The sequence below is a fragment of the Gigantopelta aegis genome, chromosome 6, assembly GCF_016097555.1.
Source record: "Gigantopelta aegis isolate Gae_Host chromosome 6, Gae_host_genome, whole genome shotgun sequence".
Lineage (NCBI taxonomy): Eukaryota > Metazoa > Mollusca > Gastropoda > Neomphalida > Peltospiridae > Gigantopelta > Gigantopelta aegis.
The window spans coordinates 18014682-18029296 of NC_054704.1; the positions used below are offsets into that span (position 1 = coordinate 18014682).

The 14615-nt window shown below is 35.4% G+C and overlaps 1 protein-coding gene across 1 annotated transcript in view; it reads left to right on the forward strand.

Annotated features, from left to right (window-relative positions):
• LOC121374393 (serine/threonine-protein phosphatase 6 regulatory ankyrin repeat subunit A-like) overlaps positions 1 to 12904 on the forward strand; it is an 81942-nt gene extending 69038 nt beyond the window's left edge. The window contains exons 24-29 of the mRNA XM_041501493.1: positions 462 to 569; positions 1405 to 1602; positions 3610 to 3816; positions 4574 to 5939; positions 10520 to 10672; positions 11663 to 12904. Of these exons, the coding sequence (XP_041357427.1) occupies positions 462 to 569; positions 1405 to 1602; positions 3610 to 3816; positions 4574 to 5939; positions 10520 to 10672; positions 11663 to 11865 (2235 nt within the window). The 3' untranslated portion in view covers positions 11866 to 12904. The remainder of the gene's footprint in view (positions 1 to 461; positions 570 to 1404; positions 1603 to 3609; positions 3817 to 4573; positions 5940 to 10519; positions 10673 to 11662) is intronic.
• The last annotated feature ends 1711 nt before the right edge of the window (positions 12905 to 14615 follow it).

Here is a 14615-nt window from a genome sequence, read left to right on the forward strand (position 1 = left end):
GAGAGAGAGAGAGAGAGAGAGAGAGAGAGAGAGAGAGAGAGAGAGAGAGAGAGAGAGAGAGAGAGAGAGAGAGAGAGAGAGAGAGAGAGAGAGAGAGAGAGAGACACACACACACACACACACACACACACACACACACACACACACATACAGACAGACAGACAGAAAGAGAGATAGAGCTGAAGAGAGAGAGTGAGTGAGTGTTGAATACTGTGTCAATGGTAAGACATAATAATTATGCAGAAAAGAAAAATCTCCGAATTTTTCCAAAATCTTTCTGTCCTCCTTTCAAGATCATAAAAAGGTTTCCAATTTTTTTTTTTAATCCAAGCTCATTTTCATCTTAAAAACTTGAGGAAACCTTTATATATTCAGTATAGGTTTGTTTTTTCAAATACATTTTTAATAAAGTAGTAAATAACAAATTGTAAATGTTAAAATTCTAAAGTGTTATTTTCCAGTATGGCTTCACTCCACTACATCTAGCATGTCTTTCTGGCCACGAAGGACTTGTTCGTCTGCTGCTCAACTGTCCAGGTGTTCATGTGGATACTGCCACTGCCATTCAGGTACGTTATTTGTCTCTTACTTGTCTCCACTGTATCCAGCATACAGTTAAAGATGTAGTTTTGTTACATATTTAAATTTGTGGATCGAAAACTTAATATCATAAATTCAAATTATATGAATAGATGCAGGCTTTTGGACAGAATATAATTTGAGGGTATGTAATAAAAACAAAAAAGACCTTAAGTTCCCCTACTATGTGGTTAGGAGTTTGAAATGTCATCTAAAAATATAAATATCTCCACTAATTTCCATGATTTTAGGGTACATAATTTTACCTTCTAGCAGAATACCCTGCCATGTATCACATTGATTGCACTAGACCACCATGAATAAAAGTGATTTCACAGCAATTCAGTGATAATGAGAAACAGAGAGACGGAGAGAGACAAAGATAGGGAGCAACTGTAGGATAACAAAACCTAATCCCATTTTCGTCCCCAAGTACAATTCCCCGGTAACCTTCACCACATCCCAGTCCTTGTCTCACCTTGTGACAGATCCCTACAATCATTTCATCCAGCTCAATGAGAATGTTAAAAATGCACCATCTGTAGCATATTTCAAATAAAAATACTGGTAGTCATGTTCCAAAGAGTCACAAGGTTAATTTATAACCTAAATGTAACATTGTGATACAAATATTATGATTAATTTTGGAAAATGCTATATTTGAGATATATTATTGGGGTTTAAGGAAATTTTTTTTATGAATATATATTAAATGTTGATATAGTTTAGAGAAGGCCATATGGGAGACAAGTCTCTGTTTGTACTGAATGTGTCACCTTCTTCAAATAAAGATTATTATTATTATTATTATGATTGTGTTTCCAGGGTTCGATCCCCCTGCACCTGGCTTCTCACAATGGCCACACGACGGTGGTGAGTCTTCTGCTGAGCAAGTCGACGGCCCAGCTGCACATCAAGGACAAGCGAGGCCGCACGGCGCTGCACCTGGCCAGCGCTAATGGCCACTACGACATGGTGGCCCTGTTGATGGGGCAGGGCTCCGACATCAACTCATGTGACAAGGTTTGCCAACATTCGTATTAGACAAATAGCATCAGTACATTAACACAACGTTCGGTCAGGTTTGCCAACATTCATAGTAAACACAGCATTGGTACATTATCACAACGTTCGGTCAGGTTTTCCAACATTCATAGTAAACACAGCATTGGTACATTAACACGTTCATTTTGGTCAGAACAGTTACATGTGGCAAGGTTTGCCAACATTCATAGTAAACGCAGCATTGGTACATTAACCCAACATTTGGTCAGGTTTTGTCAACATTCATAGTAAACAAACAACATTGGTACATTAACCCAACGTTCGTTTTGGTCAGGATGGTATCATGTGACAAGGTTTGACACCATTCTCATATGAGGCACTCGTATTGTGTGACATCGCATTAACCACTGGCTCATCGATGGAATGCTGTCTGAGTACTTCATAATCCTAAATTACATTTTAGTGTGATTGTCATTCTGTCTCTGTATTTTGTATGGTGTATTAAAATAATTAAAGTCCGAATTACATTGTTAACAACTGCGATAAGTTGCACTCCTACCTTTAATTACCATTAGATTTCTCCAACATTTTGTTCAGACACAAATCGTGAAAAAAACACCATTACAGTGACACAGATTCCACATACTTGATACAGCAATCCATAATCTAGTATGTGAAATCTATGTCATTGGAATGATTTTTTACACAATTTATGTCTGAACAAAAAATGGAGAAAATCTAACGGTAATTAAAGGTAATGTTTTGGACTTTAATTATACAATTGTTAAGTTTTGTCATAAAAAAGAAAGAAAAAGAAGAAGATTATTGTTATTTATTTTATTGATATGCATTATTTCTATATTTCTTTCTTTATTCATTTAAGAATTGACCGCAATTATTTTTTGGTTCATGCAAGTATGAACCGCAAAAAATGATGTGCACACTATATGACTCCGCGTAGAGGGCCACACAAAAGTGTGTACATTGTTTTTTCGGTTCACACTTGCATGAACCAAAAAATAATTGCGGTCAAATCTTATAATTAAATTTATATGCATACTTTAACAATACATAACTGAATTTATTTTGTTTAGCTTTAAATACGCCTGTAGTATTGTTTGTGTAAACTTCATTGATACTTATGTCGCGTAAGAATGCAAACGTTCATTCACTATTATTTGAATCAGGTGATTTTTTGTAAATGACGTCATTTTAATAAGCGATGCCATTTCCTCTAGCTACTGTGCATTTTTACGGATCATTTAGTTAAATTGGAAGGAATTGTCCTATTCGTGTTTAGTTTATATTTTATGAAAGTGAATGAAGGGAATGTGTCTAATGGTACATTTATGCTGTCGGTGGAACCGTTTAATTTTCGCCAACAGCTGTAGAACATCGCTTACAAGTAAGTTACAGGCGTGAAGTTTCCTACAAGATCTCTTTGGCCATCGACGGAGTCTCATGTCATGATTAGCGAAGGGTTTTTTGTTTTGTTTTAAATCAATGCGTATAGATCTACATGTCTACATGTACTCTGCTATAGCATTTTCCATTAATTTATCGTATACATTTTTTATTGCTTTTGTAGCTTTCACATGTGTTTTCTTCAAAATATCTAAATATGGTTGCCTGAATAATCTGGCTTGTTGCACAAAAGTAGTGTGGGTGGGGGGGTAGGTAGTAGGCATGGTTTAAAAAATTTCAGTTCATCGAGATATGAACAAACAAAAGTAAGCACCTCTGGACCAATCAGATTGCCGTAAAGTGTATAGACGCAAAGAAAATTTAATTATTTATTGTTGTGGGTTATTTCTATTCCCAGCATGACCATTTACCTACCATTGTACTTAAATATTTGGTGATATTCTCAGCCTTTATTGGATTTATTCCTGATCATTTCACTATGGGTATTTGTTTGGGATAATATTACATTTTAATTAGTTAAATTGTCAAAAAAATAAAAATTAACAAATTAACAAATTCTTTACATAAAAATAGACCTAAAAGGTTACCTGTGTCTTACAGAATGGCTGGACAGCCCTTCACCTGAGTGCTAAAGCAGGCTATCTGAATGTCGTCATGCTGTTGATAGAAACGGGAGGCAATACCAAGTTGGAGACCAAGGATGGCAAAGTGCCAATCTGTTTTGCTGCTGCTGCCAATCATTCAAATGTTCTCAGCTTTTTGATGAAGAAAGATCACAGCACTCATCAACTAATGGACGATAAGAAGGTTAATATTTGAAGAAATGATTTCCAAAACAAAATACATTCATTTACATCATTTTGAGAAAATTGTGATTTTGCAGCAACATAACGTAGTATGTATCACAGAAAGCACAATTTTAAGATTCTGTTAAACGGGCATAAATCAGCTATTAACAGAAACTTTATTGTCGTATTGCAGAGTTGTATCAACATCAGTATATTTCCACCACTAACTCCAATTTTTTTTAATTAGTGTTTATCACGTTTAAAATGAACTCTGCCAGCGTTAAGATGGACTTGACACAGAGCTGCTTCCACTTTCTAGTTTTGTGTTGTTTCCTCCATGTACAAGACAGTCCATATATACATGGACGTTACATGTGCAGTTATAATGTCTATTATGTAGTATTTCTCATTCAAACCATTGCCCTGAAACTCGTATCAAATGCTATGGTATGTGCGATCCTGTGCTTATCCCTTGTTAATTGTTGACAAGCAGTGTTGCCTTCAGTTCATAGGTTTTGTCATGGACACTTGCTAATGATATCACTTAAATGAGTTCATAAACAAGGTTAGCAAACAAATTGAAAAAAAAGAAGACACATAATAATATGTTATAATATATTAACTCTGTTATACCTTGAATTATTATGAATTACTTTATTCAAGTTTCTTTCGTCTTCTTTTTTTATTGTTGCTACAATGTAATCAAAATTAAATAAATTGATCACATTACTAACCATTTCTAAAAGAACATTTGATATATATAATTTTGTTTTCAGTTTGTGTTTGATCTGATGATCTGTGGAAAGCTATACAAAAATAAATGCATCGAAGAGTTCATTTTGTTATCACAAGAACCAGTAGATACTGCAGCAAAATTGTCGAAAAACTTCCGCCTTCTGGCAATCAAAGAAAAAGAGAGAGCACGGGACCTGATAGCGGCTGGCACGTACTGTGAGAATATGGCAACGGAACTGTTGGCCATAGCAGCCAGCCACGACAGTGCCGAACAGATTCTCAAATCTGTCGACGTCCATGGTGTTCCGCTATTAGACGTCCTTATTGAACACGAACAAAAAGAGGTTGTGGCACAACCTGCAGTTCAAAAGTATCTGTCCGACGTGTGGGTTGGCAATTTACACTGGACGACATGGAAGCTTATTATGTTGTTTTTAACCTTTCTTTTGTGCCCAATAATCTGGTTGATATTTTCACTGCCCCTAAAACATCGGTACAACAGAGTGCCAATCATAAAGTTTATGGCCTATTTAGTATCTCACATTTACTTGATGGTTCTGTTTTGCATTACGGTGGTGATCCCGATAACGCCGATATACATGTCAGGTACGCTGATTCCACACTGGAATGAATGGATTCTGTTGGTGTGGCTGTCGGGACTTCTGGTGTCCGAACTGACCAATCCTGGAGACCGAGCGGGTCTTGGCTGGATCAGGTTTGTGATCATCTTACTATGTTCTGTGGGCGTGGCCATCCACTTGATAGCATTTGCATTTGACCACGAGATGCGGTTGATCCTCGTTTACATCCGAAACCAGTTTTTCGGATTCTCCTTACTGCTGTGCTTTGTACAGTTTCTCGATTTTTTATCATTCCATCACCTGTTCGGACCCTGGGCAATAATTATTCGTGACTTGATGAAAGATCTGACAAGGTTTCTTGTGATTTTGCTCATCTTCATGATTGGTTTTACATTCCATATGGCATGTCTGTACCAGCCAGTGTTCGCACCTAACATTTCCGACCCAAACTTGGGAGACGGATCGGGAAGCGGTGGGGCATCTGAACAGACGCCAATAGACACTTTTGAAATTCTATTTTTTGCTCTATTTGGACTGATTGATCCATCGGCTCTTCCACCGGTTCACCGCAGCCCATTTTGGGTTGGAACGATGGCGAGGATTGTGTTTGGAACGTACATGATGGTCACTCTGATCGTCCTCATCAACCTGCTCATTGCCATGATGTCTGACACCTACCAGCGGATCCAGCAGCAGTCGGACATAGAGTGGAAGTTTGGCCGAGCCAAGCTGATACGCAACATGAACAAGACGTCGGCGACCCCGTCTCCACTGAATCTCTTCACCAAGCTCTTCCTCTACATCAGAGTGGCCTACAAACATAGATGTGAGTTTCCTTTATTTCTAAATGGTTTAGCAGACACAAATTGGGAGATCCAATAGCTCTAGTGGTGTCGTATGGGCAATTATATATTCAGTTGATTTTTCAACTGAGGGGTGGGCAGAGAATGGGAGGGGGCCCAGTGCTTAGGGTGGGGACAGGGGTTTGAGTTGAGAGAATTTTTCGGTATTCTATTTCCCTCCTGCGAATCCCCACAACTACTTGCGGTTCCAGTGCCTATGGAGCATAAAAACCATTATCAACTGCTTGCATGGGGTGTTTTTATAAAACTGCAAATTAACCTGTCCAAGTAATATCTGGTAAAGTGGGTTGAGATCATTTTTTAATACTTCTTTTGCCCCCTTCCAACCCCGTACTTCCAATGCCTATGGAACATAAAAGGCATTATCGACTTAGTCTGTTCTACAATTGATTGCATGGGGTGTGGATGGGGTTTAGGTTGAAAAAATGTTTTTATAAAACTGCAAATTTACCTGTCAAAGTAATATCTCTTAAAGTGACAGACCCAAGTTTCAGTGAGTGAAAATGGATACTAAGTTTGGTTAATCTACAAACCTATGACATATTTGGATAAAGTTACAAGTTGAAACAAGAGTCTGTAATGTTAAAATGGGGAAATATTTTTAAAAAATAGACTAGTGTTCATCCTCATAACCGTTACTTCTCACAGGTAAATATGTTTAAAATGCATTTTGTGGTATTACAAACGCCAAGATGACTACAAACACTTTGGATGTACGGAAATGGATAATCTCAACAAAATCTAAGTAATGTTTGAGTTCAATGATCAAAAACGGCTTGAATGGTGAAAAATAGGCTGTAATTTTTTTAAACTAGGTTCTGCCATTTTAAACATGAGACTGGGTTTTTATTTATATTTTTTTAAACCTTAATATTGCAGGTAATAAAACAAATGCATTTTGTAATTTTTATTAATTCATTTACAACCGATTCACCGTGAACAGCCACCTCTCTTATACAACCTCATTGCTATTCTCCCAGATCATCCAATGTTGGAAACATTAATGTGTATAAAACAGTCAGCTGTGTTAACAGGCCAATCAACAGGTTAGACTGTACATTATACGGTAATAATGTACCAGGGTGCACATAAATGTATTACAGGTAATTTGTGTACCAGTATACATGTATATTTTATCACAGGTATAATTAGTCACGGTTACATTATATAGTGGAAGTTGTTATCTCCATGTTGAAGTGACCGAACAGCTTGAGTTAAAAAACCACGTAGTTTTTGGTAAAAATAAAATTTAAAGGCGCAGACCCTAGTTTCAGCACATGCATTTATTACCCACTATATACTGGATTGTCCAATAACAGGGTAAATGTCGGGTACTCGGGTCCGGGAAGAGTTTGACCCATGAGTACTGGAATCCAATATTTTGGACTCATGGAGGCCCTACTGTGGAATAGAGCATATAAAAGAAAACAATGTAGCTGGTTTCCTCTCTAAAACTATGTCAAAATTACCATACGTGTATGTTTGACATCCAATAGCAGATGATCAATAAATCAATGTGCTTTTGTGGTGTTGGTAAAGAAAACAAAGTTTAACTTTAAGTCTATAACTTATACGTCAGTTCAAAAGACTATAATGCTATGCACTTGAGGCATAATATTAGTACATGAACTATTAGATCTTTTATACAGAACCACAGACAATGTAGTTTCCTCTCTAAAACATAATTACGTGTATGTTTGAAAATGGTCAAATAAAGAAGTTACTTGTCTATAACTTATACGTCAGTTCAGCCTATAATGCTCTTGAGCCATCTTTTGTCTGTTCGTGTAAAATAATGGTTTATATACCCAATGAATGAGAGAAAAAGACTATCATATTGGGTCATGTGGGATAGAAAAAGTACAACCTCGGTTGTCAAAATGTCTACCATGGGACTCAGCAAGCCTCGTCCCAGGTTGAAATTTCCAGCACCTCTGGTGTATTTTTGTTATCCCACATGACCACATATGATGGAGTCTTTTATTCTTACATAGCTTTTTTCTGTGACATAGGTCTGTCTGTAAAAGCTGAGGATAAGAGAGAAATTGGTTAAATAAGCAGTGGGTATCTCTCCCTGTTACCCAACTAACCTGCAGAGTTTACAAAGTAATTAATTATTTAAATATAATACAATAAAGAAATAATACAACTTACCCACAATAAGAATTTTTATTTGCATTTATTAGGATAGAATAATTTACTTGACAATTAAATTATTTATTAACTTGTAGAAAAAAACATGGTTTTCTTGAAGTAATGTCAGTATGTTGTATTACAGCCGCAGTTTGCAGTTCTCGAGTTCAGCATAATGTATTGCATGTGGTTTTCTTAAAGTAATATCACAGCCGCAGTTCTCGAGTTCAGCATAATGTATTGCATGTGGTTTTCTTAAAGTAATATCACAGCCGCAGTTCTCGAGTTCAGCATAATGTATTGCATGTGGTTTTCTTAAAGTAATATCACAGCCGCAGTTCTCGAGTTCAGCATAATGTATTGCATGTGGTTTTCTTAAAGTAATATCACAGCCGCAGTTCTCGAGTTCAGCATAATGTATTGCATGTGGTTTTCTTAAAGTAATATCACAGCCACAGTTTACAGTTCTCGAGTTCAGCATAATGTATTGCATGTGGTTTTCTTAAAGTAATATCACAGCCGCAGTTCTCGAGTTCAGCATAATGTATTGCATGTGGTTTTCTTAAAGTAATATCACAGCCGCAGTTCTCGAGTTCAGCATAATGTATTGCATGTGGTTTTCTTAAAGTAATATCACAGCCACAGTTTACAGTTCTCGAGTTCAGCATAATGTATTGCATGTGGTTTTCTTAAAGTAATATCACAGCCACAGTTTCCAGTTCTCGAGTTCAGCATAATGTATTGCATGTGGTTTTCTTAAAGTAATATCACAGTTCTCGAGTTCAGCATAATGTATTGCATGTGGTTTTCTCGAGTTCAGCATAATGTATTGCATGTGGTTTTCTTAAAGTAATATCACAGCCGCAGTTCTCGAGTTCAGCATAATGTATTGCATGTGGTTTTCTTAAAGTAATATCACAGCCGCAGTTTGCAGTTCTCGAGTTCAGCATAATGTATTGCATGTGGTTTTCTTAAAGTAATATCACAGCCGCAGTTCTCGAGTTGAGCATAATGTATTGCATGTGGTTTTCTTAAAGTAATATCACAGCCGCAGTTCTCGAGTTCAGCATAATGTATTGCATGTGGTTTTCTTAAAGTAATATCACAGCCGCAGTTCTCGAGTTCAGCATAATGTATAGCATGTGGTTTTCTTAAAGTAATATCACAGCCACAGCAGTTCTCGAGTTCAGCATAATGTATTGCATGTGGTTTTCTTAAAGTAATATCACAGCCATGTGGTTTTCAGTAATATCACAGCCGCAGTTCTCGAGTTCAGCATAATGTATTGCATGTGGTTTTCTTAAAGTAATATCACAGCCGCAGGTTTGCAGTTCTCGAGTTCAGCATAATGTATTGCATGTGGTTTTCTTAAAGTAATATCACAGCCGCAGTTCTCGAGTTCAGCATAATGTATTGCATGTGGTTTTCTTAAAGTAATATCACAGCCGCAGTTCTCGAGTTCAGCATAATGTATTGCATGTGGTTTTCTTAAAGTAATATCACAGCCGCAGCAGTTCTCGAGTTCAGCATAATGTATTGCATGTGGTTTTCTTAAAGTAATATCACAGCCGCAGTTTGCAGTTCTCGAGTTCAGCATAATGTATTGCATGTGGTTTTCTTAAAGTAATATCACAGCCGCAGTTCTCGAGTTCAGCATAATGTATTGCATGTGGTTTTCTTAAAGTAATATCACAGCCGCAGTTCTCGAGTTGAGCATAATGTATTGCATGTGGTTTTCTTAAAGTAATATCACAGCCGCAGTTTGCAGTTCTCGAGTTCAGCATAATGTATTGCATGTGGTTTTCTTAAAATAATATCACAGCCGCACTTTGCAGTTCTCGAGTTGAGCATAATGTATTGCATGTGGTTTTCTTAAAGTAATATCACAGCCGCAGTTCTCGAGTTGAGCATAATGTATTGCATGTGGTTTTCTTAAAGTAATATCACAGCCGCAGTTCTCGAGTTCAGCATAATGTATTGCATGTGGTTTTCTTAAAGTAATATCACAGCCGCAGTTTGCAGTTCTCGAGTTCAGCATAATGTATTGCATGTGATTTTCTTAAAGTAATATCACAGCCGCAGCCGCACTTTGCAGTTCTCGAGTTCAGCATAATGTATTGCATGTGGTTTTCTTAAAGTAATATTGCAGCCGCAGTTTACAGTTCTCAAGTAAATAAATACTGTATTGCATGTGGTTTTTCTTAACTAATGTTAGTATTTTGTATTATAGACGCAGTTTGCAGTTCTCAAGTTCAGCATAATAAATAAATACTGTATTGCATGTTTTTTTCTTAAAGTAATGTCATATGTTGTATTACAGCTGCAGTTTGCAGTTCTCAAGTTCAGCATAATAAATAAATACCGTATTGCATGTTTTTTTCTTGAAGTAATGTCATATGTGGTATTACAGCTGCAGTTTGCAGTTCTCAAGTTCAGGATTTCATCACTGAAGAAGAAGATCTGGCTGAAACATCTGACACTGGATCGGTTGATTTCCTTAACCACTCGTCTGCCAACTGGCTGAGAAACATTGTTCGCAGAAATACACAGGTTGCTCCAGAAGGTAAGACGCAGCTCTAGGCATAACAAAATAGGACATTACTCAGTTGGATATATTTCTTCTTCTTTGAATGCCCAGTAGCCCGAACAAATGCTGCTGTGCATTGCAGGTTTTCCTTGGGGCCGAATAGTTTCTCGTTATGGGGTTCATCTGAAGACCAGACTGATTTTCAATGGTCCAGTTCACAGTAGTTTGTTTTGGACCCATTCGAGGCATAGGGCCTGGCACTCTTCCACCCTGGTGGGGTTCCAACGGCTGAGCACCATCTCTCGAGTTTCTGTTGTCGTCTGTCATGTGAACGAATGTGCGTTGAGCTGTGGTTAGGTGCCTCCTTACAAGTAGTGTGGCCTAGCTCATCAACTGAGACATAGAAACTACTTCACCACGCCAAGGAATGTACCATGAGATAGTGTTGGATATATGAAGAACTATATGATATAAAAATAACTATACTCATTAGCATAAAGTAGGCTACAGAAATTAATTAGCTAATATAACTTATTACCCATGTGGTTAAAAATATCTTGGTTCATAGAATGTGGGACATAACACCTTGACGTCATACAATGATGTCATATAATTGGTGCACCACAATCTTACCAGAACAGAAGTCAAACAAGTTCAGTGATATAAATTAAAATCATCATCATACTAAATGGAATATCCTACAAATAGTAGCTGGAAGATATGACATAATATTTGGTTACTTGAAAGCCTTTTCTCTACATATATATGGTATGAACTGACCTGAATAGATTATCAGTAACATCTCAGTATTCAAATCATAGTAAAACTAAATATAAAATGCTGTATATTTAGGTTTTGAAAACATATATATCAAAAATTAAATTGTTAAAACATTTATATGTTATGATGTTCACAAACCAAACATTCTTTATTTGTTTTTATTACATGAATATATGTTGTGGTGTTTTTGTTAATAATTTACGAGTCCCCCAGAAAATCAAGGATACTGTTATTTGTTTACTTCAGATACATTTCTGCGTCAAATGCATCGTCCAGGTCCAATGCGAATTAAGGATGTTGTGGACTGGGACATTGTCATCAAGAATTACCTCATCAGCCAAGGCATCACAGTAGCTGAACAGGGATCCAGTAAAATGGGCCGAAACAGAGAGAACAAGCCAGATGATGATGGTGTAGCTAAACGAAAATTCGGCAAAGTGATGATTTGATATCACCAAGAGAACTTTAAAAGAAAAAAAAAACCTTTATTGAAATAAATTTTTCAAACAATTAATTTGATAAAGAGAACTTGAAAGGGAAAAGAATGTTTTGTGGAATATATTTTGACAAATGTGGATGTAATGTGATAAAAACTGGAAAACAAAAATTTGTTACACAAAACCTGACAAAGTATTTATTTGACATGATTTAAAAGAAAAGGAATCATTTCTCAATACTTTTCCTGATCATTGGTTATACAGTATGTGCCAAAAATAGTGTGCAATAATGTCTGTTATATACTTTCCCACACACTGATCTGATTATTCTACAACAGTTGATACTGCAATCACCGAGAATGGGTTGGAAAAAATATATATCTGTAACTTGAAACCAAAATACATGTGTTTATTGGTATGATGTGTTCAGAGCTTCAAATCAGAATATGGGAACTGACAGGTAGTAATGTCACTTAAAAACTTTAAACCTGAACATATAGACCGGTTTATTGGCCAGTGACGTCAAAGTACTGTGCGCGGCCATGTTTAGAATCATGTGATCGGTCGACCATTACGGGAGTGTAACTCGCACAATAATAACATGTGAAGGCATTGCATGTGGGTGCATTTTCAATATTTATTACCTTTTTAGTACATTTTGTTAAAGCAAAACCAGTATGTCGAATAATACAACCTCATTTAAAGATTGTAGATTCATATCCAAGTTGGTGGAAGTGTATTAATCATAAAAAACATAAATAATAAAGTATGTATATATACACGCGAACATAAAAGCATATAATAATTTAAACTTATGCAAATATAACTTCCCTGGACACTTGTATAGCCTATTATATTGAACTTTAAAACAATATTTTAGCCAGCAGACGAGGTTATCAGATGCCCCCCCCCACCAGCCTAAGCTCCTATTTTGTTTTGTCAAAGTGGTTCGCTTTGTAATTAACTAGCATATAGAACATTTTATGACTAATCGGAGGCACATTTTCGGGGTAATTTAGTGTTGTATATTGTGGATGATTAATTTAAAAAAAAAAAATCCAAAAAAAAAAAGATAATAATTTAAAAAATATATATATTATAATTATAAAATAATAACAAATAAATAAATAAAATTATTTTTTTATTTATTTTTATTATTAATTAATTAATAATAATAATAATAATAATAATAATAAATAAATAAAAATTCAACGAAATGGGTGGGGGTGCGATTTTTGGTGTGGCATGCATGCATGTTACGTCAGTAAATTATTTATTTATCATTTTATCGCACACATTTAACATCATAATAACTCTTATGTATATAAAAAATAAAAATAAAAATAAATAAGAGATAAATATTTGGCAGTGTTAACCGAGCCCCACTTCAACCCCATGTAACCATATCTGGAATATCCCAGAGCTAATAATAGTAACGGCTAAACGTTGACATCTACTCTAGATCTAAGGTCAGTCTTTCTTTTTTTAAAATGGTACACCACATTTTCTACAAATGTACATAATTGAAATACTTTTCTATATTTTAGGATGCATTCAGTAAAGTTTCACTTAATAACCATCAAAATTATTTACACTTGCGTGTGTTTAATTTATTCCCTATGCTTTTGTAATGGCGTATATAGGTGCTTTATTATTTATGTTTTTAATCATTCACAGATTTCCACTGATATTTATATGAATATACAATCTTTAAATAAGGTTGAATATTCCAAGAGACTGATTTTGCTTTTGCAAAACGTTCCAAAAAAGTCATAAAAACTGAAATTACACCCAGCTGCAATGCCGTCACATGTTATTGTTGCGTGAATTTCACTCCCTTAATGGCGGCAGTACGGTTACGCCATCTATCGGAAACGTCATAAACTGCTGGGCGACAATCGGAAAAACCCGTCTGTACATTTATATTACTGAAGAGATTCAAACCAGAACATATATATTTATTTGTTACTGAGAGGTTCAAACCGTAACATACAGATTTATTTATGTTATTGAGAGGTTCAAACCTTAACATACAGATTTATTTATGTTACTGAGAGGTTCAAACCGTAACATATATATTTATTTATGTTACTGAGAGGTTCAAACCGTAACATATATATTTATTTATGTTACGGAGAGATTCAAACCTTAACATATATATTTATTTATGTTACTGAGAGGTTCAAACCAAAACATACAGATTTATTTATTTTACTGAGAGGTTCAAACCTTAACATACAGATTTATGTTACTGAGAGGTTCAAACCAAAATACAGATTTATTTATAAATGTTACCAAAATGCTTCAAACTGGAACATGTGGATTTATTGATGTCTTTGACAAGTTTTGAACCAGAAAATATTGATTTACTTTTTAGCACTTTGGTACTTAAGAATTTCAAACCAGAAAATATTGATTGATAGATGTTATTAAGATATATCTTTAAAATATTTCAAAACCCAAACAATGCATTTACTGATATAATTGAAGAATATTAAATCAGAAATATGATGAATATATTTATATAACATATGTGGAATGAACATATATATGGAAGTGGTAATAAAAAATCTTCAAAACAGAGCATTAGAAGTAGCCCAGAGTATTTTGGCTACTCATTTGTTGCTCGGGCTACCAGATGTTTAAACCCAGTAGTCGGCTTAAACACCTAAAAAAAAACCTCGCCTAAAACATGTTTAAATAAAAGTAAATGATTTTGCTTTTTTCTCTCTTTTTTTATTTTATTTATTAAAATTATGGGA